We start from the raw sequence: 21,027 nt of genomic DNA on the forward strand, positions 1-21,027 counted from the left end.
TCGTCTTGCATTTTACAAGGAATTTAATTTATTGTGGGTCTTCAGGTTTTCAACTTCTGTATCCTATAAAATCCTATCTAGAAAAAAAGCGGAGCTATTCGTCCGCATAGAGCACGCGACCGAAACCATTGACCGTTGCATTATTAGTCTTCTAAGGAGTAAAAATTAGAAAAAAAACCTAGAAAAAGACTCTAAGTAAAAGAATCGAGTATGCCCTAAAGTCTCAAAAATGAACACATTTTTAATTAGGAATACTATAATATTTTAATACGAATTATCCACCTTTTTTCCATGACTCTATCCCTATCTATTCCTCCCAAAGGGCAAAGTCCTTTGCGATGGTCGCGTGCCGGTGATATATAAATAGTGATGGTACAGATAATTGGGTACAATATTGTTCTGTTCTTTATTATATTAATTTTTATGCTTAGTGGTCAGGCAGACCAGGCAGGGCGATCAGTCACTGAGAGCCTGATTAAGATAAAGAAATATTCAATCCTATTCTTCATATCTCGTAAAAGAACGTCAGCAGTTTATTGGCCTCTCAAGGGGAATGATTTCTCATTGATTTTAATTCGCAAGTTTTACTTTTGATTTCTAATTATTGACATTGGCACTTTTTATTTTTATTGTTACTATATATTATGACATTTTGTCATTTTCAGTTGTTATGGCATTTTGTCTGCACGACCGTCATTTAGACATTTTTTAACTTCTCATAGGGCAAGTTATAGTAATCGCAAAAAAATCGAAAATGAAAATTTGTATATGCCTTAGAAAAAATGGATGGATGTGTGTGTGTGTGTGTGTGTGTGTTTTTTTTGGGAAGGCAGGTCCAGCGGTTATGGACTCTCAATAAAAATAAGTTAAAAAATTGCCATTTGGCGGTCAAAAATGTTCATGATATATGTATGGATATATGTACATCAAATTATCATATATTTTATAGAGATTTTAATATTGTGTACACATTTTGTGTAAATTTTTTTGGGTTCCGTACAAAGATTTTTGATTTTGAAGTTCATTCATATGGTTCAAACAAATGTCCTCGATAGTATGGAATAACCGATTTGTTTTTGAAAAATCATTCAGTTCGTACACGATCGCAATTTCCGAATCCGAAAGGCAATTTTGCCATTTCGGAGGTATGGAGCGCAAAGGGTGTAAAAACGGTTGTGCAGTTTATGAGAGAACGGATCATTCGATTAGATTAATTCCAAAAACATTTTGCTTGAGTTGATGGTATGCAAAAATTGCATTTACAGAAAATTAAGTAAATTTGAAAATTAAAAAAAATCAAAATTTTCAAAAAAAATTCAAAGTTTCAAAAAATTCAAATTTTCGAAGTTTTTCATCATTTTCAAAAAAAAACTTAATTCTAAAAAATTGATTTCTTACAAAAATTTGACAATATTTCGAAAATTTTAAAAATGGAATATTTTCAAAAATTTCTAAATTCTCAAAATATTAAAAAAAGTTTTTTTTAATTCCAAAAAAATTTAAACTTCGAAAAAAATTTTAAAATTTTGAAAAAATTTCTTAATTATCAAAAAATTTCTAAATTATCAAAAAAATCAAATTTATCAAAAAAATCAAATTAAAAAAAAAAAAAAAACAATATTGTTGTGAGCATTCACATAAGTTGTTTGTGGAATACGTTGGTTGCCCTATAGTAAGCACTTATAAATTTACAGTATGTATTTTTAATAAATAATCTATTTGAAATTATTTAAAACAATTATTGATTATTTTTATTCCTCGAAGTTTCAGCAATTTGACTTAGGGAACAATGCCATACACTACTAATGCTTTTTTCAAATTTGAAGCTTTTAACAATATTTTTGAGTTAGGTAATTTTATTCCAGGCAACTAAAATATAGATATTTTTATAAAATGTTATCAATTTTTATTTTCATACACATAAATGTATTTTATGGTGGCAAATGTGATTATTCTATCAAATTTCAATAAAATACAATCATTTATAAACTTTTTGAGGTTTCAGCAATCTTTTATTATCCATTTGAAAAATAAATGCGGTTAATGGTTTGACAATATAATTCTTTAGTGTTCTTCACCCGCATATAACTTATAAAAAATAAGATTTTTTATATATAATAAATAGCATCCAAAGTTTTATATACGGGTTTTATTTGATTTCACACTATATGTCTATTTTTGTTATTGTCCATTATATTTTGAAGTAAAATTTCTTTAGGCGCGACTAGGGTGTAAATCCGTACAAATGCAACGGAAGTGCGTTACGGTAGATAAGATAATAGTCGAGTGCTAATGATTCGTCATTCGCTTTCGATGATATCATTTCTATACGGGTCGATTGTGATTAGTCGTCGTGTATGTAAATAGAGATCTGTCGTTGTATGCGAACCGATATCAACAAGGAAATCGGCATAGATAAATAAGCATTTTAAAGTTACATCGTAGTACAAATGGTGATTTAATAAAAAATGCCTGAATCAGAAGAATATTTTACCCTGTTCCTTGAAAATAATAAAACAAATTAAACATTTGTGCCGTGTACTAAACGTAAGTTTATTGATTAGAAATAATTTCTATATTATTCGTAGTTTTTGTAGTTGAAGTTATTGAAATGGAAAATACTTTTATAGGCAAGACAGATACTACAGATGTTCAAAGAATGAGATTATATCGTCAGCGAAAAAGTAAAAAAATACAAGCAGTCAATGAATGTGTGTTAATTTTAATTACATGAAGTTCTTCAAACACAATTATTATATGATGAGTGAAGTTGCGAAAACAATATTTGCTTAGGCGTTGTTTAACATAATCCACTGTGTGAACAAATATTAAAGAATTTATTAATCAGCAATTACTTCATTTCTCTAATGAATGTTCAAGTCCTAAATGCTAATTACAATGACAAACCGATCATGTCATATTTGAAGTATGACTTTAATTACATTATTGTTTTTAAATATTATATATATTTTCAATGCCATTATAAATATATAATTTATAATTTATCATTATATAAATGTGTATAATTGACGACACTAATAAATGTGTGCATCACGAGTATTACCAAATTACTAATAAACATTATTCAAAATTGTTATATGATGTATTTATTTTCACTTAGATGCCATCTTGTACAGTAGCAAATAAGTTTTACTTCAATCGCGTGTGAACCTTACGCGCACTCTTTTTTAAGATCATTTTTATTAATTTCTCAATTATTATTTTTCTATTACCAGGAAGCAGAGACGGCCTGGCCTACGGCTGCCTGCTGCGCAACGAACTCTTAGACGCCGACATCGACGACGTCCGAATGTCGTACGACGGCTGCGACGACAGGACGTCGTCGTCGGCGGCGCAGAGCAACGCCAACAATATCGGAGCAGCGAACGGAGCAGGAGTAGCCAACGGCATAGGAGGAGCGCCCTGCGGGCCGCCGCTGTTCCGGTATCGGTCGCCACAGAAACAGGTAGGATAATGGATAGATATATACAGTAGAACCTCGTTTATCCGGACTAATTGTTGTCGATAGGCATCCGGATAATCCAAATTATGAAGAATAATGTTTTGTTTATTAGTCCAGTCATTTGGTCGTTTGCCGGTACAGTACTCCGAGAATTCTGAAAATTGGTAATCTTATAGATTTTGAGGTGCTCTTTACGAAAATCAACTTTGCCACCTCAAATTTGAACGGCAAGTTGCCGCCATATTAAAAAAATGGCGTCAAAAAACAGCTTTTTTAAAATATCTCCTTTCTGGCTTATTCCACGATAAAAGTATCTAAGTACGAATTAAACTAGAGAAAATTTTCTACAATTTTTTGGAAAACCGTTTTTCTGTAAAATTGATAGTTTGAGAGTACGGCCGCCTCAAAGTCTTTGCTGCTCTCGCCGTAGTATCAAATCTGTCCATACATGACAGCACTTTGAACTTGACCACATTCCTTCTAATAAATAAATATTTTCAACGTTAAATTAAGCGAATAAGATCTTGAAATAAAATAATTCAAATATTTTCTGTTTTTTTGGTGATTTTTTAACGCTTCAAGCTACTTGAAGCTATAAGGTGCTACTTAAGCTATAAGTATACCTATAGCTACTTTGCCATTGAAGTGTTAAAAAATTAGCAAAAAAAACGAAAAATATTTGAATTATTTTATTTCTAGATCTTATTCGCTTAATTTAACATTGAAAATATTAAGTATTAGAGAGAATGTGTTCAAGTTCGAAGTGCTGTCATATATGGAGAGATTTGATACTACGGCGAGAGCAGCAAAGACTTTGAGGCGGCCGTACTCTCAAACTATCAATTTTACAAAAAAAACGGTTTTCTAAGGAATTGTAGGAAATTTTATCTAGTTTAATTCGTACATAGATACTTTTATCGCAGAATCAGCCAGAAAGGAGATATTTTAAAAAAGCTGTTGTTTGACGCCATTTTTCCAATATGGCGGCCACTTGCCGTTCAAATTTGAGGTGGCAAAGTTGATTTTCGTAAAGAGCACCTCGAAATCTATGAGATTGCCAATTTTCAGAATTCCCGGAGTACTGTACCGGCAACAGCCTTTTTTTGCACCAAATGACTGGACTATATCAAAAATAACAAATGCATACATAGATATCAACAAAAATCGATGTTTATTAGAAAATTAACACTTACTATTAGATTTCATTATACATATTCTATTAATCATGAGGTAAAATATTCAGGTGGTATGTAAAGTATCAATGAAGAAGAAAAGCTGCTTACAAATAATTTGTTGATCGTTTTTGTAAAGACCAACAATATAGAGCTTCTTCTAAGAGTTCATTTTTCGGTCTCTTGACCATTTTCCTATTTTCACTTCCCTCTTCACTATCTAACTTGCAAGTGTACGACAAAATTGAAGCGGCATTCTTTTAATAGTATCGCTTATAGTTGATGTACTTACTGTACCTACACCATACCTATCAGCTAACTTACAGCCGATTTCGCCTTTTTTAATGATTATATAATATTTATTTTATCTTTAAGGGATAACACCACCCTTTAAAAATGTATATATGCACGTCAAAACAGAGAATGTATTAATGTATATATGCACATCAGAATATGCAAGTTCCGACGCGATTATGTCCGGATAATTGCGAATCCGTATAACCGAGGTCCGGTTAATCGAGGTTCTACTGTACTAGAATATAGGTATATATATATATATATATATATATATATATATATACTAGCTGACCCGGCAAACGTTGTTTTGCTAAGTAAGGTATATTCTAAACAATCTCTACAGAATCAAAAATATTAATACTTTAAGTGTATAAGGATGTGTTGTGTGAATGCTATATACAATGAGGTATTATAAAAACAATAAATCCCATTAGTTTGTCTATATTCTGTCAATACAATCAAACTGGAAGTTGTATACACTTTCTATAGAAAACATGGTATAATTCATTCAATCCAAGTCTTTTTTGGTCTTTCGACTTATTGATTACGTTTCAAGCTTATCAGATTTTTTTTGGATTCTGCATTTTGAATATAAATGTAAATAATACTACTGAGCTTATACAAAATTTTCAAATTTCTGCAAGGAGAGATTGAAAGTGAATTAAGTATTTCTGTTTTGACATGCTTTTTGAAAAGTTTCAAGTAACATTCGATGAATTAAAGTATATTCCATAAAAAGTATATATGTAGAGCAGGGCGAGGCACAAAGGCTCAATTTGACTTTGAGCAAATATTAATTATATTATAAAAATTCAACCAATTATAACACAATAAATAGCACATTTCAAACGAACAATTATCTGACTACATTCAGTAAAACTGCCAGCTACTTCATCATTATAAAAATGTGCTTTTTTGCTGTCTTTCAAAAATTTGTTATCTATAGACCTTTTTACCCCATAGACAGAGTAACTTGGAATGGCCAGGTGGCAAACGGGTTTTATGTCTTATTTTAATTTTAAAGGTATTTTATAAAATAATTACATTTTTAACTAATGCTAAAAAACTACCAACGGAAGAAAATACTTTTATTATGGATTAATAATAACCAGCTATAATCAAGGTTATACCTGGTTATACATCTTTTTGCCTCTACTTTTAAATATCTTTGTTAAACAATGCTTAACTTTACTGGTTTTTGACACATCGGACCTTTTTAACCCCGGACCTTCATATATTACTATCTATTCTTCGATAAATTCTGGGAAATTTTAACTGGGAAAATGTTTTTCGATAAAATGTCCATTTGATCGATACCAAATTTAGGTTCTGAATTCAAATAACATAAATAAAAAATAATATAACCTAGAAAATGTTTTATAAATACCAATGAGTATATAATTATACAAATGAGATCTTTCAGAGCACCGTGTTTGAGAAAAATATGCCAAAAAGTGCATTTTCATATTAACATTTCAAAAAAGTTGATATTTTGAGTCTCTAGTAACACTTGCGGCCCGTTTACTAACGTTTTTGTATATAAATAAAACTACAAACAAAACTACTTACTACAATTTAATCATAATTAAATAATATTCACCTAAAACATCCTATTAAACGTAATTGAATATCATCTGTTAAAAACCTTGGACATTTGACGTATTAGCCACCGTCCATTGTTTTATTCATATTACTCTTCTACAAAAATGTTTAAATTAAAAACGTACAGTTCCTACGCGATTTTGAAATAATTTCTCACCTTTCCGACAACCTACTGATTGGAACGAATTTTTCACGACTAAGACCGGCCAAATCGGTTTAGCCGTTTTCAAATTTTACCGAATCATTTGATAGAGAGCTCCATTTTTATATAAAATATATATATATATATATATATATATATATATATATATATATATATATATATTTCTGATAACGGTACCTGCATGTACTAATGCACTATGAAGAAGTATTGTCTGAATCAACTTTTACCATCCATTCGCCCATTCGTTGACTTTTCTCATTATCACGTAGGTACGTTTATTATTTATTATCTTCCAATCATAAATGGACTGTTATTTTATATTCTTTCCAACACTGTTCCGGATTCTTGGACGATGACCATGAAAAGTGCAGGAATTATTCGAACACTGAAGACTTCTATTAATATTTAGAATGATTGGTCAAGCCAATTGAATCTAGAGATTGGAAGATAATGATTGTGTTTTCAAAAATGACTAGTTGGTATTAGTATTTTGGCTTGAGGCAAGTTACATGAACTTCCCGATATGTGTAAATATTCGACTTAATCAATAAAAAATGAATGAATTTATGAGCGATTAAAATTATTCCGAGTGAATTTATTACACACAATTGAAAGCGAACGAAGACGTTAACTCGGAGTATTTTCTGAAAGCAAATTTAAAAAAATCAATAATTTTTATAATTGAACCAGTTTCCGTAGGACTTTAATGGTTTAGTATGTTCATTAAGACCAAGTACTCTATCGTTATACCAAGTGAATCGTCTAATTTTAATTTTAACAAACGTCAAAAAAACGACTAATTTTCTCAAACTTTGATGAATTTTAAAAATTAAACTACTTGTCGCAAGGCCGTAATATTTCAGTATGTTCTATAAGACCATGATATACATCGCCTACAAAAATTCCATAAAAATTGGCTTACATTTTTTTCTCAACAGTTAATTACAAGAAAACGGCTCGGCAGATTTTCACCTAAAATTAATCATTTCCAACTAATATCTTTCGAACAGTTTTCGATTTTTTAAAATCGATTTGGTAGTATGAGCTTAAACGTGGACGAAAAGTTTAACACTTTATTCCAAATTACAAAGAAACGGCTCGACCGATCGTCGCACAAAACTGACAAACGATAGTCTTCATCGAGATACATTGAATGGATTTTAAATTTTTGAAATCGGTCCAGTCGGTTTCGAAAAAACGTGGATTTACGGCAAAAAATCTGTTTACATACACACACACACATACTTTTTCCAAATGTTGGTCTCATTCGATTCAGAATGGCTTGAAACGTCAAAAAAACATAAAATTAGTGTATCGGATTTTTTTATGAAAACATAAACTTCTTCTTCGGGAAAATAAAAATTAAATCATACAGAAAATGATATTGATCAAGGGATGAGAGACTATAATACACGAAAAACTTGGTACCTTACTTCTTCAGAATTTCAAATTTTAAAAAGTTTTCATTTTTTGCCTTCTCCTTTTTTATTATTATTTCAATTTCTAGTTCTTCAGGAATACAATTTCAATATTTTTCTGCTGCATTTCTATTGTTAATACAATTTTTTGCTTTAGGTCAAGATTTTAATTTATGCTGTTCATTGACGTATGTCTAATTATTTTTAATTCTAAATTCTTTAAGATTTTAAATGTAACTTCTCTTTCTGCTAATTTATATTTATCTTTGTGAATTTTTAAATATCAAGTTTAAATTTTATATCCTGCTGCATGCATCTAAAGAAGAGGTGTTAATTTTTTTGAACTTTTCCAAAAAAAAAAGTTAAAATCTTTTTTTTACATTTCTCGACAAAGTTTACCGAAATCATTAGCATGCATTTTTATTCTGACCAAAAAACCAGAAGCGTCTTTAGAATGAGATCGCTTTTTATTCGAAAGACAAACTTTTGGCCATATGGCGGCTACTGTGCCGACATTTGTGCAAATAGAATTAAATTATAAATTTATATATATATATATATATATATATATATAAATATAATGAGCACAAATTTTGTCTTATGAGTGCAACGAATATTAGTTATTTTAATATGAGTATATTGCTGCACTCCTTGTAAGAAACTTTCCGAGTCTGTAATTTGTATATATATATATATATATATATATATATATATATATTTGTTCAAGAACAAGCATTGTCCATGAAAAGTGGCATGTAATGTATGCACATGAATAATTTGAACAAATTGTAGAAACCGTTTAACTGTTTTTCTATTCACACCCGATTTACATACATTTCCAATTCTTACGAGATTGCATTCATATATATATATATATATATATATATATATATATATAGATGACCCGATAGACGTTGTCCTGTACCCACATCTGCAATTCAAAAATTTCCATTTTTATTTAATATCCTATCCTATACTTTTTAATATCCTATTTGATGTCCGGCCTTTGTGATTTGTGATTTATGGTCTTATTATAAGATATACGTTTTGGAAACTGCTGTTTTAAGTATTTATAATATCTTAATTACATTTTTCTTACTAATAACTTATTATACATTTTCACTTAAGGTCATATTTTAAGTGAATTAATTTGTCAAATCCTGTTCATATGTGCACTATTCAATCTATGATCAACTGACACATGACATAAAATTCTAAATAATTTTTTTGAATGATTAAATTTATTTTTTGTTTGTTAAATAATTTAGTAGAGTAAGGCAAAACAGGACTGCATTAGTTAAAAAAAAATAAAGGTCGTGACTCTATTGCTTTCACCAACGCCAACTTGTGTTGCTACAACACTCCCCCTTTCAGTGATCACGAAAAAATTATTTGTAGGCGGTAGAAGAGTTGAATTTTTAGCGTCATCTTTCGTATGGTAGTCAGGGCTTAGGAAGTATTTGCCATAATTTTTGGACTTTACCAGCGTTTATTGCAATTTTCTAGTTGATTACATTTACAAAATTTCTGCATAGTCCTGTTTTCGATATCGTCTTTATTTCACGTTAGGGGTCACCAATTTAGTAAATTAATTTACACACAAAATTCACGAAATTGGTGACTCCGTAAAATATTTATATTATATATCGACAAAAGTGACGGATAAATATACAGCTTCTGAATAATAAAAGTTTGACGTATATCGTTCAATACAAACGAAGGCCATTTGAACACTCTAATTGTTACAACAATGAAAATGGAAAATTCAAGGCCTCCCAAGGTTGGAAATAATAATATAATGTATGCACATGTATATATATATATATATATATATATATATATATATATATATATTATCACAAACAACAACAATAAACCTTGGCCTGGATTTCTCTTTTAATAATATGTTGCATAGATGCTTTAATATTATTGTCAAATGGATTTATTAACTATTACTATTACTGAATATTGAATTTGAAATAAAAAAATCATAAAGTCGCTTAATAATAATAAAAACTATGAATTTATTTTTGAAGTGTAGCGCACTTCATTTACAATGTGTGAATATGAAAACAACTTCACACAACTCGCAGCCAATCAAATATCTGTTAGAAAGAGACAGAAACATATCTATCTAATTATAAACTAGTGGTGCATTGTATCGTTACTTAAGGCAAATTGCTGGAATTTTTGTACCAAAAATTATAATTAAAAAAAAAAGATTCAATTTTTTTTAGAAATCTGAAAAAAATCGATTTTTGAGATTTTTTAAAAAAATTGACCTTTTTGAAAAATTTGATTTTTTTATACTTTGAAATATTTTGGAAATTTTGAACTTTTTTTATAGAAGCGCGTGGGCGCCGCATCGTAGTATTACAGATAAACATTCATACGGGATAAGTGAACAAAATTTGTTATTAACATTAAAATATGTGATAATTTGATGTGCATATGTCTAATGATCATTTTTGTCCGCCAAATGACGATTTTTTTACTTTTTTTATTGGATCTTCGAAACCGCTAGACCTGCCTTCCCAAAAAATTTATTACTTCTTCATTTCGTCAATACAAATAAAAGGCTTTATGAATCGTATAAATCGAACGCTCTCAAAAAATCAATTACTTCTCCGTATCTTTGAAACGGCAAGACCTGCCTTTGTCAAAAATTAATCAGCACGCCTCCCTATCAGTAGGAATCGAATGTTTTTTTAATTTTTCAAATCGGTTAATCCGTGTTCTCCAAATCGTCGAGGATAATTTGTATCCGCACACATACACATACATCCATTTTGTTCTATGGTATGCCAAAATGTTCAGAAATCTTTGAAACGTGAAGATATATAAAAATTTCCAGTTTCGATATTTTTGCGATTATTCTACAGGAAGTTAAAAATTTCTACATTAAATCTGCCTGTATATCAAATCTCTTTAGAAATATTTAGTACCTATAAAATACTTGAAATCCATTTTTCGTGAAATTAATTATAAACAATAAAATTTTGCAATGTTTCTCAGTTATGCAATTAAAATGCAAACTGTAAAAAAATCTTAGAATAATTAAAAAAGCATCAGCACCGTTCGTTTCATAACGACTTGCAATAAACTACGATATATAAATTATGAGGAAGCTATAAAACGCTATAATTGCAATTTAACTGGACCGTTGAAATATTTTATAATTATTAGAAAAATTTATGCAATTCTGAGATTATTTTTATATCTGCTAGCTGTTATTTGAAATAATTCACATTCATTCTTTTATCGCATTTTTATAAACATTCCTATTTTACAGTTTTATCTTTTGTATGAGAATTCCACCTATGAGAGGATTTCCGATATATTTTACTTCCGCATTTCATAATGGTAATGGAGAAAGAAATAATAAAAATAATTACAAATAAGTCTATGAAGTAATACGAATCTGTAAAAAATAATGAAAACTATTAAACATCTAAGGTTGTTCACCCTTAAATATTTTTTTAAGTTTTGGACTAATTTTTTGTTTTATATTTTTTATGTGGCTTTAAAAAATACATATCACACCAAAATTTTACTTTTTCATCACCAACTCCTATTTTTTTATAGTCATTTTAGTAATTCAATCATTTTTTATGCGATGTTCATAATTGAATGTTTTTGAACTAATTTTAGATCTTTCTTTAAAATACAATTTATTTTCAATAAGGGTTGTCCAAACTTAAGATTTTTTTAAATTTTGAGGACAGTTTTCTTTATTGCAATTTTTCAATGTGGAATTTAAAGATACATACAGCTCTTTCTACTTCAAAATACTATTTATTTTTATTAGGGGTTGTCCAAACCTTTTTTTTTAATTTTGAGGACAATTTCCTTTATTATAATTTTTTTAATGTGGAATTTGAAGATACATACAGCTTTTTCTACTTTAAAATACTATTTATTTTTATCAAGGGTTGTCCATGCCGATTTTGGTTTATAATGCAAACAACTCTGAATATTCGCTCTCCTTCCACAAATATCTATTTTATAATATTTATTTATTTATTTATTTTACAAGCCGTCGGTATAATAATATTATAATAAGGCTCAAGTCAATATTTTGCAAATTAAATATAACTTAATTAACTATTACTTATTTATTATTTAATTTATTTACTATAAACTTATTTATATTTAGTTAATATTAATTATTTTTAAATATAAATAGTTTGTTTGTTGCAAGTATTTTTTTAAAAATTTAATAAGCCTTACAATTAATTATTTTGTTACAATTACTTCTATAATATTATCATTTTGTTTAATAAATTTTATGTTTTTTGTTAGCTGCCCTCTTAGTTAGTTATTTTTATACCCAACATTTTATATTAGAGATATTTTTCATGGCAAACCAACATCTGTTCTGTCTGGGTCATCTAGTATATATATATATATATATATATATATGTATATATATATAGGTGTATCTTATTCTTTATCAGTGTTATCAGTCCTCATAAGTAAAAAACAAAAATCCATTTCTACAATGATAAAAAGTAAGGCGATTGCCTTATCATCTTGATACTTTGACATAAATACATTTGAAATATCTCGGTAAGAAATATTTTAACACAAAAATGAATTTATATATATATATATATATATATATATATATACAAATATGTCCTAACAAATTAGTGCCTCATTAAGCTGACGTCCGAGAAAGTCTAGCCAAGACTTGTAATGACTTAAATAATTAAAATTTTACTAATTGCATATATATTTTTGAAACATATTTCAAATTACATAAAATTCTGGATATAAAAATATTATACTATTAATATTAAAAGCTTTTGTTTAAATAATTTAAGACATTTTATAGAGATTTTATTTCATGGGCCTGATATGCAATTCTGATTCACAATGCAGATTTTTTTTATAATAATATATATATATATATATATATATATATATATATATATGTATGTATATATATACAAGTGTGTGTATGTATGTATGTATGTATGTATGTGTGTGTATATGTGTGAGGTATTTGAAAGTCCGAATGCGGTTTTGTATAAGTTATTTCTATGCAAATGCATTTAAGAAAACTGTTAGACGAATGCATTAGATGCCACAATTGCATTTTGCATTACAAGGTTGATCTAAATATTTAAACTATTACATTTATTATACATACATATATATATATATATATATACATATATTACAAATATAATTTATTACAAATGCTACGACGCTTTTGGTCATTTAATGTTTCGAAACGAGAAAATTTATATTTTTTATTCAAAATGAAAAATTTACTGTAGGGCAATTGGAACAAATAGTAACAAATTGCAACTTAAAATATAATGCAAATAAAAAAAAAATTAATGTTCATCAAAAATTTATTCTAACGTGCACAAAAAGTTTTTAACTGTTCTGTTAATTCTAAAAAAACAGCTCGACCGATCTCACAAATCTACGCGAGTTCTTACTATCAAATGCTCTTAAAATTTTTGAAATTGGTGCAGCCGTTTTAGTGTTGAATAAATATTTTAGATTGACAATTTTATTTACTGAATTGAAAATATTTTTTTACGTTATCAAATAACAACGTTTCGGAACTAGATACGTCCCATCACCACTGATATCACTCATTTTTTCTCAAAAGACTTTGTAAATAGAATCAATATTTGAAAACGACTTTAATTTTCAAATATTAATTATATATCTTATATATAAAATTCTTCTGTACAGGTGTATGAAAGAATACGAATTAAACATTTATTCGGATTTAGGTAAATCTTTTTGGAGTTTGTTAAGGGAAATTTTAAGGATGATTATAAAAATATAGTAATATTGTAGAAATAAATGGTAAAAATTTCAAAAAACAACATATCATTATTTGACAAAATATTTTGACAAAACAGTCACCTGCCAGAAATTTCATTTTACTTGGAATTTGAATTTAGCTGAAATTACGAGCCTAGATAATATTAGAATATAATGTACAAGAAAAATGTAATATCTTTATTGTTATTACCGAAATGCAGCTGAGATGTGCCAGAAATTTAGTTAATATAAGATATAATTTAGTTTAATAAATTACGCAGCAAGTTCAAAATTGCATATACATCATTTTTTTAAACTTATGAATGTCGCATTTTGTTTTACTTTACTAAATTATTTAACAATACAAAAAATATTTGTACTTATTAAAAAAATTAAGAATTTTGTTTTTGTCACGTGTCAAAAATTCATTTATTTGGCATTGGATATGGAATATTTAGCAAGTTGATCTTAGATTGAATAGTGAACATATGAACTAGATTTTACGAATTAATTCACCTAAAATTTGAACATAAACAATAATGTTTATTAAATTATTAGTAACAAAAATGCACTTTATAAATTATAATAGCCAAAAAAGCAACTAATATATCGAACGAGATTATGAAAATTGTAGACTAAATTATTGAAGCAATTATGTTGTGTGGTAAAATCAAGTGTGATATTGTTTTTTTTAGGCTGATATTATATATATTTTTTCTGAATTTCTTATACTGCTTATGCTAAAAGACCAAAAATGAATCACAAAGGCAGGACATCAAATAGGATATTAAAAAGTATAGGAGTTTTTGAATTGTAGACTGTCTGTCGGGTCATCCAGTATATATATATATATATATTATATATATATATATATATATATATATATATCTAACAACAATGTATACAAATGTTATTACTAAACTAGTGTTTGTTTTAACATGACATATTATCGTCGTTCAGACATATGATAACACTTGTGTTTGCATAATTTGTGAATAAACAATATTTCGTCGACAAATTTTATTCGAGAAAATTTATAAGTATATATATTCTACTTTTAAAATTTTTGAACTAAATATCTCCTTTCTGTACTTTTACTAAACACACTTTTGATTCCTCACCGACAAATTTACCCTCAGGTTTACTTTTCAGGTATTTTCATAAAACTTCGCATGTTGATAGAGTTTATAATCAAACCGAACACCTTAAAATATTATAGGCCTATGAGAAGTGGTTTAATTATAAAAGTTCTTTAAAATTTAACCAAATAATTATCAGATAATATTTTTTAAAAAAAGATTGCGTGCAAAAAAATATTACTATATTTTCATACATTTATCAATCAAAATGAACTTTCCTATTGACAAACATAAATTACGGTTTTAAATATTTTTCGTGTGAATACGGCTTTAGATTTCAAAACAATACACAATGTATTGTTGAAACTAACTGAATAGTAGGAATAAAATTTATTATTAAATTATGATAATTGATACGTTTCAGCCTAACCCAATTAAAAACACAATGAGTCGAAATTATATTAATTCAACAACTGAACTAGAGTAGTTGTAGACGAGGTAAACCGTTATGTATATATATATATATATATATATATATAATATATATATATATGAATATGCATTTTTATGCAAATTTTTAGGAGAACGGAAACAAGGGCTCGTGCCCTTTGGGTTAAACGTTCCAAAATTACCATAAGAATTCTTAACGACATTCTTTGTATTAGGCTCGATGGTATTTTTGATATTTTAATATCATTTAAACTCTAAATTTTTTGCTAAATTTAGTTGAAGTTATACAAATTAAAAGGGACATGTATCAAAATTTTCTGCACTGTTTTCAAAAATTTCACACATTTCTAAATAAAATTTTACATACTCATAAAATCTTCAAACAATTTTTTTTAACTTTCAATAGGGTAAGTCATTGTAATCATCCAAAAATCGAAATTTAAATTTTTTGCATTTCTTCAAGTTTTGAAGGTTTTTGAACATTTTGGCATACCTCAGAAAAAATAGATGTGTGTTTGTGTGAGTGTATGTATGGATACAATTTTTCGTCCACGTTTTCAGGCGCATGGATCAACCGATTTGAATGGTTTAAAAAACATTCGATTCCTGTTGATGGGGAGATGTGCTGATTAGTTTTTGGCAAAGGCAGGTCCAGCCGTTTCGGAGATAGGGAGCAAAGAGTGTAGAAAATTAAAATCGAGTGTTTGAGAGAACGGAGTATCCGATTTGAATGATTCAAGAAACACTCAATTTAAAATGATGGGGAGATCTGATGATCAGTTTTTGGCAAAGGCACGTCCAGCCGTTTTGGAGATACCGAGCTAATTGTGCAAAAATGGCAGTTTTTGAGAGATCTAAGCTTTCGATTTGAATGATTCAAAAAACTTTCTGTTTGTGTTGACGAAACGATTGCTTTTGGAAAAAAAATAAAAAAAAAATTTTTACCTAAATTTTATTTTTTGAATATTTTATTATGGTACGGAAAAGTTCCAGCAATTTTTCTTAAGGCACGATGCCATGAACCGCTACTTAATAATTGATTTGAAATATTGTGGCTAAACTTATTTAAAATTATATAAATTCAAATTTAACCATCGCAAATTGCTGGAACTTCCCGTACCGAAAATTAAAATTTTCGCAAGCGAATAAGCGCCGCGTCACAGTCTAACGGAAACATCATAAATCTTGGTACGGAACCTATAGAAATCTAAATACAGTAGAACTCCAATTATCCGAACTCCGACTATCCGAATCGCCGATTATACGAATCACTTTCAGAAAAAAAATTGTCCAAAAAAAGTCTAAGTTACAGTTAAAACAGCTTACATTGACGGAGATGTTTAAAAAACAATGATTTTTATTTCTAAACTTGTACATAAGTGCATTTTATTTATATTTAAAACATGTGAAAATGTCATGTTTCTTTCATTTAATTCAATAAAAAAATAGTGCAATATCAAAACGTAACTTTTTTTCTCTCCAATGGCAATTTTTTAAAAAAAACTCCGAATGGGTCCCGGTCCCCATTAATTCGGATAATTGGAGTTCTACTGTATTTAATTTTTTTCTTATTTACATTTTTATCACAAATTTTAGTAATTTAGGACCCAATTATTTTCTCATGAAACAGGAAGTTCTAACAATTTTTCTTTTCCCCAGGATGTACCAGGAGCAGCACCCTATTCCCTATCGCCGGTCAGTGCCAAATCGCAACGCCTGCTCCGATCGCCCTGCAAGGCGACCAGAAAGATCTCGAAGATCCCTTTCAAAGTCCTGGACGCACCAGAATTACAGGACGATTTCTATCTGAATCTGGTTGACTGGTCAGCCCTTAACGTCCTCAGTGTCGATTGGGCAGCTGCGTTTATTTGTGGAGCGCCTGCACCAGCCAGGTAAGATAAATGATAACCATGAGATAAATGATAACCATAAGATAAATTATAACCATGAGATAAATTTTGAGATAAAGAATTTTGGATGAAATGGTGATTTTTTTTTTACTAGGTGACTCGTTTATGTGACTTGAGCTCTGATGGCAATGCAGTTACATCTGTGTCGTGGAATGAGAGAGGAAATTTGGTGGCGGTTGGGAACACATCACGGTTACGTAACGGTTTGGGACGTTGCGGCCAACAAACAGGTGAGATAGTAAATAAAATTAGTTTGTAAGTGGCATGTTGCCTTAAAGCAACTTCCAGATACTTATACATAATCAACTTAATAATTGTTAAATTTAGGTATTTCTTTTCATCCATTTCTCTGATGTTATAATCGCTCAAGCGAGATGCAAAATTCTAAACTTTTATGAATTTTTATATTTCAACGTAAGGCGGCGCGTCAACCACGTGATCGATTTTTCAGAGATTTTTCATTTTTCATTCTTCTCCTCTTGGTGATATTCAAAATTAACCCTCCCACCTCCTCCACCAAACATCACGTAAATTTTTAGTTACGAGAAAAAATTGTAAAATTTTCGTTTTTTTTTGAAAATGTTTGGATTTTTTTTAAATTTCAGGGAAAAAAATAAATACACATGATATCTTACTATACTGATCCCTTTCCCACATGATATTTCGTGATTTTTTTTTATCCAACCCTCTCCCACTCCTCCAAAAAACTTCACGTGATTAATGGACGCCTCCAAAGTATATAATGTTTTAGTATGTTACTTCAAACTACAAATCTACCGTTATACAATTTAAAAAAAAAAAATACGAAGAGACGGCCTGGCAGATCTACCTTACTTTAGTCGCTTCTTTGCAATACTAATGTCGGCATTACATTTTTCTTACTTAGAATGTAACAAATATCAGCATTTAAGTATAAATTTCAGATAAATTGATATTGTTTGAACTGTCAACTCTCAAAGTAAATGTAATTTATTATTTAGTTCGTTTTTGGGAATGATAATTTCTAAATTATATTTTTCTTACCGATAATTTAACATATTTAACTTCTCGAAGGGTTAGTTATAGTAATCGCAAAAAAATCGAACATGAAATTTTTTTATATATCTTTACGTTTCAGAGATTTCTGAACGTTTTGACATACCTTATAATTAGAAAACACGGATGTGTGTGTGCGTTCCGATACAAATTTTCGTCGACGATTACGTGAACACGGATCAACCGATTTGAATAATCCAAAAAACATTCGATTCGTATTGATAATGAGATATGCGGGCCAAATGTGCCAAAAATTGGATTTCAGTGTTTGAAAGACCGAAGCGTCCAATTTCAAGAATTCAAAAAAAACATTTTACTTGTATTAACAAAATGAAAAACTGATGAAATTTTTGGGAAGGCAGGTCTAGCGGTTTCGGAGATCCAATAAAAAAAGTGAAAAAATTGCCATTTGACGGTCAAAAATGAAGATTAGACATATAATACATCGTATTATCAGATATTTTATAGAGATTTTAATAAGTACAAATTTTGTTTATATTCCGTAACAATGTTTATCTGTAAGACTGCGACGCGGCGCTTACGCGCTTTGATATTTCATCTCAACGCAGCTCAAGCAGCGCGATTGCCTTAAAAAAAAGAAATTAAGAAAAAAATCAAAATATAATAAAATATTTTAAAATTTTACAAGTCTAATTTCTTTAAAAATTTCAAAATTCTTAAAAATCAAAGTTTTTGAAAAATTATAAAGACTCTTTAAAAAAAATAATTTTTAGTACGGGAAGTTCCAGTAATTTGCCTTAAGGCACGATGCCATACACTACTAGTTTAAGTTCATTTTATTGTATCATTTTATTCACTCAGTGCTTCTCATACAAAATGGTACTAAAAACTGTCAAATGTTTATGTGGTTGCTGCGCAGTCGGGCGTTTCAGATACTGACACAAATACGTGGACAACATTTAATCAGTATTTAGTACAGTTTGCATGAGAAGTTCTAGGTAACATAGCCTTGCCATAACATTGGTCTATTTTACGTCAGAATCGGTTCCTAAGTTCAAATTTTAAATGAGTTGACATTTTGACAATTCTCATCTCATGTGTCAAGCAATAATGAGTTGTTTTTTTTGAAAGTTGTTTCTCCATGATTACTAAATTTTTTAGTCCAGAATGCGTTGACACACTCTAAAATGATTTATCCAAATTGAAATAGCCGCTGAGGAGCAGTTTAGTGGCAACAAGCACGATTTCCATCTAATATCTTTCAAACACTTTCCGAATTTTTACTATCGATTCAAAATTGTGGGCCACAACGGGACGAATTTTTTTACACTTTTATGCTCAGTGCAAAGAAACGGTTTTGAGAAAACGTCGTTGATAGGTCAAAAATCTGCTTCCACACTTTTTCCAAATTTGGTATCATTCAATTCAGAATGACTTGAAACCTCGACAACATAAAAAATCTAGCAAATCGGATTTTTTCCCGAAAACAAACTTATCCCTCGGGAATTTAAATACGTATTAAATTTTTTGTTAATATTTTTTTAATCACTATCTGTCCTAACGTAAAAACATGAAAATATCAAATTTCGACTTGTTGATGCATGCCAGAAATATTTTGGCTACGCCTAATAATGCGATAAGATAAAAACAGATACAAAAACAATAAAATATTTTAACTCGACATTTATTTATTATTAATTATTATTTATTGATATTGCAGGTTAACAAATTGCATGGACATAGTGCGAGAGTTGGTGCCTTAGCATGGAATGGTGATCTTTTGTCTTCGGGCAGTCGTGATAGGCTGATTTTACAAAGAGATACGAGGACACCAAGTGAGTTTAATTAAAAATTATAAATAATAAGTACCTAATCAGACTGTGTGTTATTATTTTTTTATTTATATATATACATTATTTTCATATCTTAGGCAGACAGAAGTGCCTGGTATGAGAGATTATGAAAACAGTTTTCATAATCTATATGTACATTTCATAAATATAATATCTATTATAATTAAAATATCTCTATCTTTATATAACTCTTCAGTATTCTTTGTCTTCAATTCCCTTATAGTGTTTCTTTATTTTTCTTTTAAATTTATCGTCATTATTGGCCATCTTAATATCGTTTGGCAATTCATTATATATTTTACTAGCGGTCAATATGCATATAATTGAAAATCTGAACAGAAATAGAGTTTTCTTTCATTTAGGTAGAAGCATCATTGAGTAAAACATCCCAATCGATAAATATATGCTAAGGGGGTATTCTAGTGCAGAAATTCAAAGAAATCGATTTTTTTTGTTTCATATTTTCAAAGTTTAACTATCTAAGCACATGGGTACGAGAAGGTTTTTGAAAATTCGATTTATTTTCGGAGATATAGACATTTTACTGACCCGATCTCCAAACTGCTTTGGCAGGGTCTAATCGGACAAAAGGCATTAGGAAGTCATTAGGCCAATTTAAGACAGTTTATCGTCAGATAAATTATTAATTCGATGTATAGGTTCAGAAACTCAGAACAATAATGTATCACTAAATTCGTTGATTTGGATTTTCGCGCCGAAACATAATCATTCCCAATGGTAATTGAAATAGCAACATTTATTGCTGTTTGCATATTCAATGAATATCTTTCCGATTTTTAAAAATGATGACCCTTATGGTAATGCAAATTGAGC

The 21,027-nt window shown here is 28.9% G+C and overlaps 1 protein-coding gene across 1 annotated transcript in view; it reads left to right on the plus strand.

Annotated features, from left to right (window-relative positions):
• The first annotated feature begins 291 nt into the window (after positions 1 to 291).
• Positions 292 to 21,027, plus strand: part of LOC113370617 (fizzy-related protein homolog) — a 30,011-nt gene continuing 9,275 nt past the window's right edge. Inside the window, 7 exon segments of the mRNA XM_026611317.1 lie at positions 292 to 352; positions 3,237 to 3,466; positions 17,094 to 17,280; positions 17,283 to 17,326; positions 17,439 to 17,522; positions 17,524 to 17,574; positions 20,061 to 20,175. Of these exon segments, the coding sequence (XP_026467102.1) occupies positions 292 to 352; positions 3,237 to 3,466; positions 17,094 to 17,280; positions 17,283 to 17,326; positions 17,439 to 17,522; positions 17,524 to 17,574; positions 20,061 to 20,175 (772 nt within the window).

Source organism: Ctenocephalides felis, unplaced genomic scaffold (assembly GCF_003426905.1).
Source record: "Ctenocephalides felis isolate EL2017-DRISC unplaced genomic scaffold, ASM342690v1 CF-g0.4_SCAFFOLD_00845, whole genome shotgun sequence".
In the NCBI taxonomy this organism is placed as follows: domain Eukaryota; kingdom Metazoa; phylum Arthropoda; class Insecta; order Siphonaptera; family Pulicidae; genus Ctenocephalides; species Ctenocephalides felis.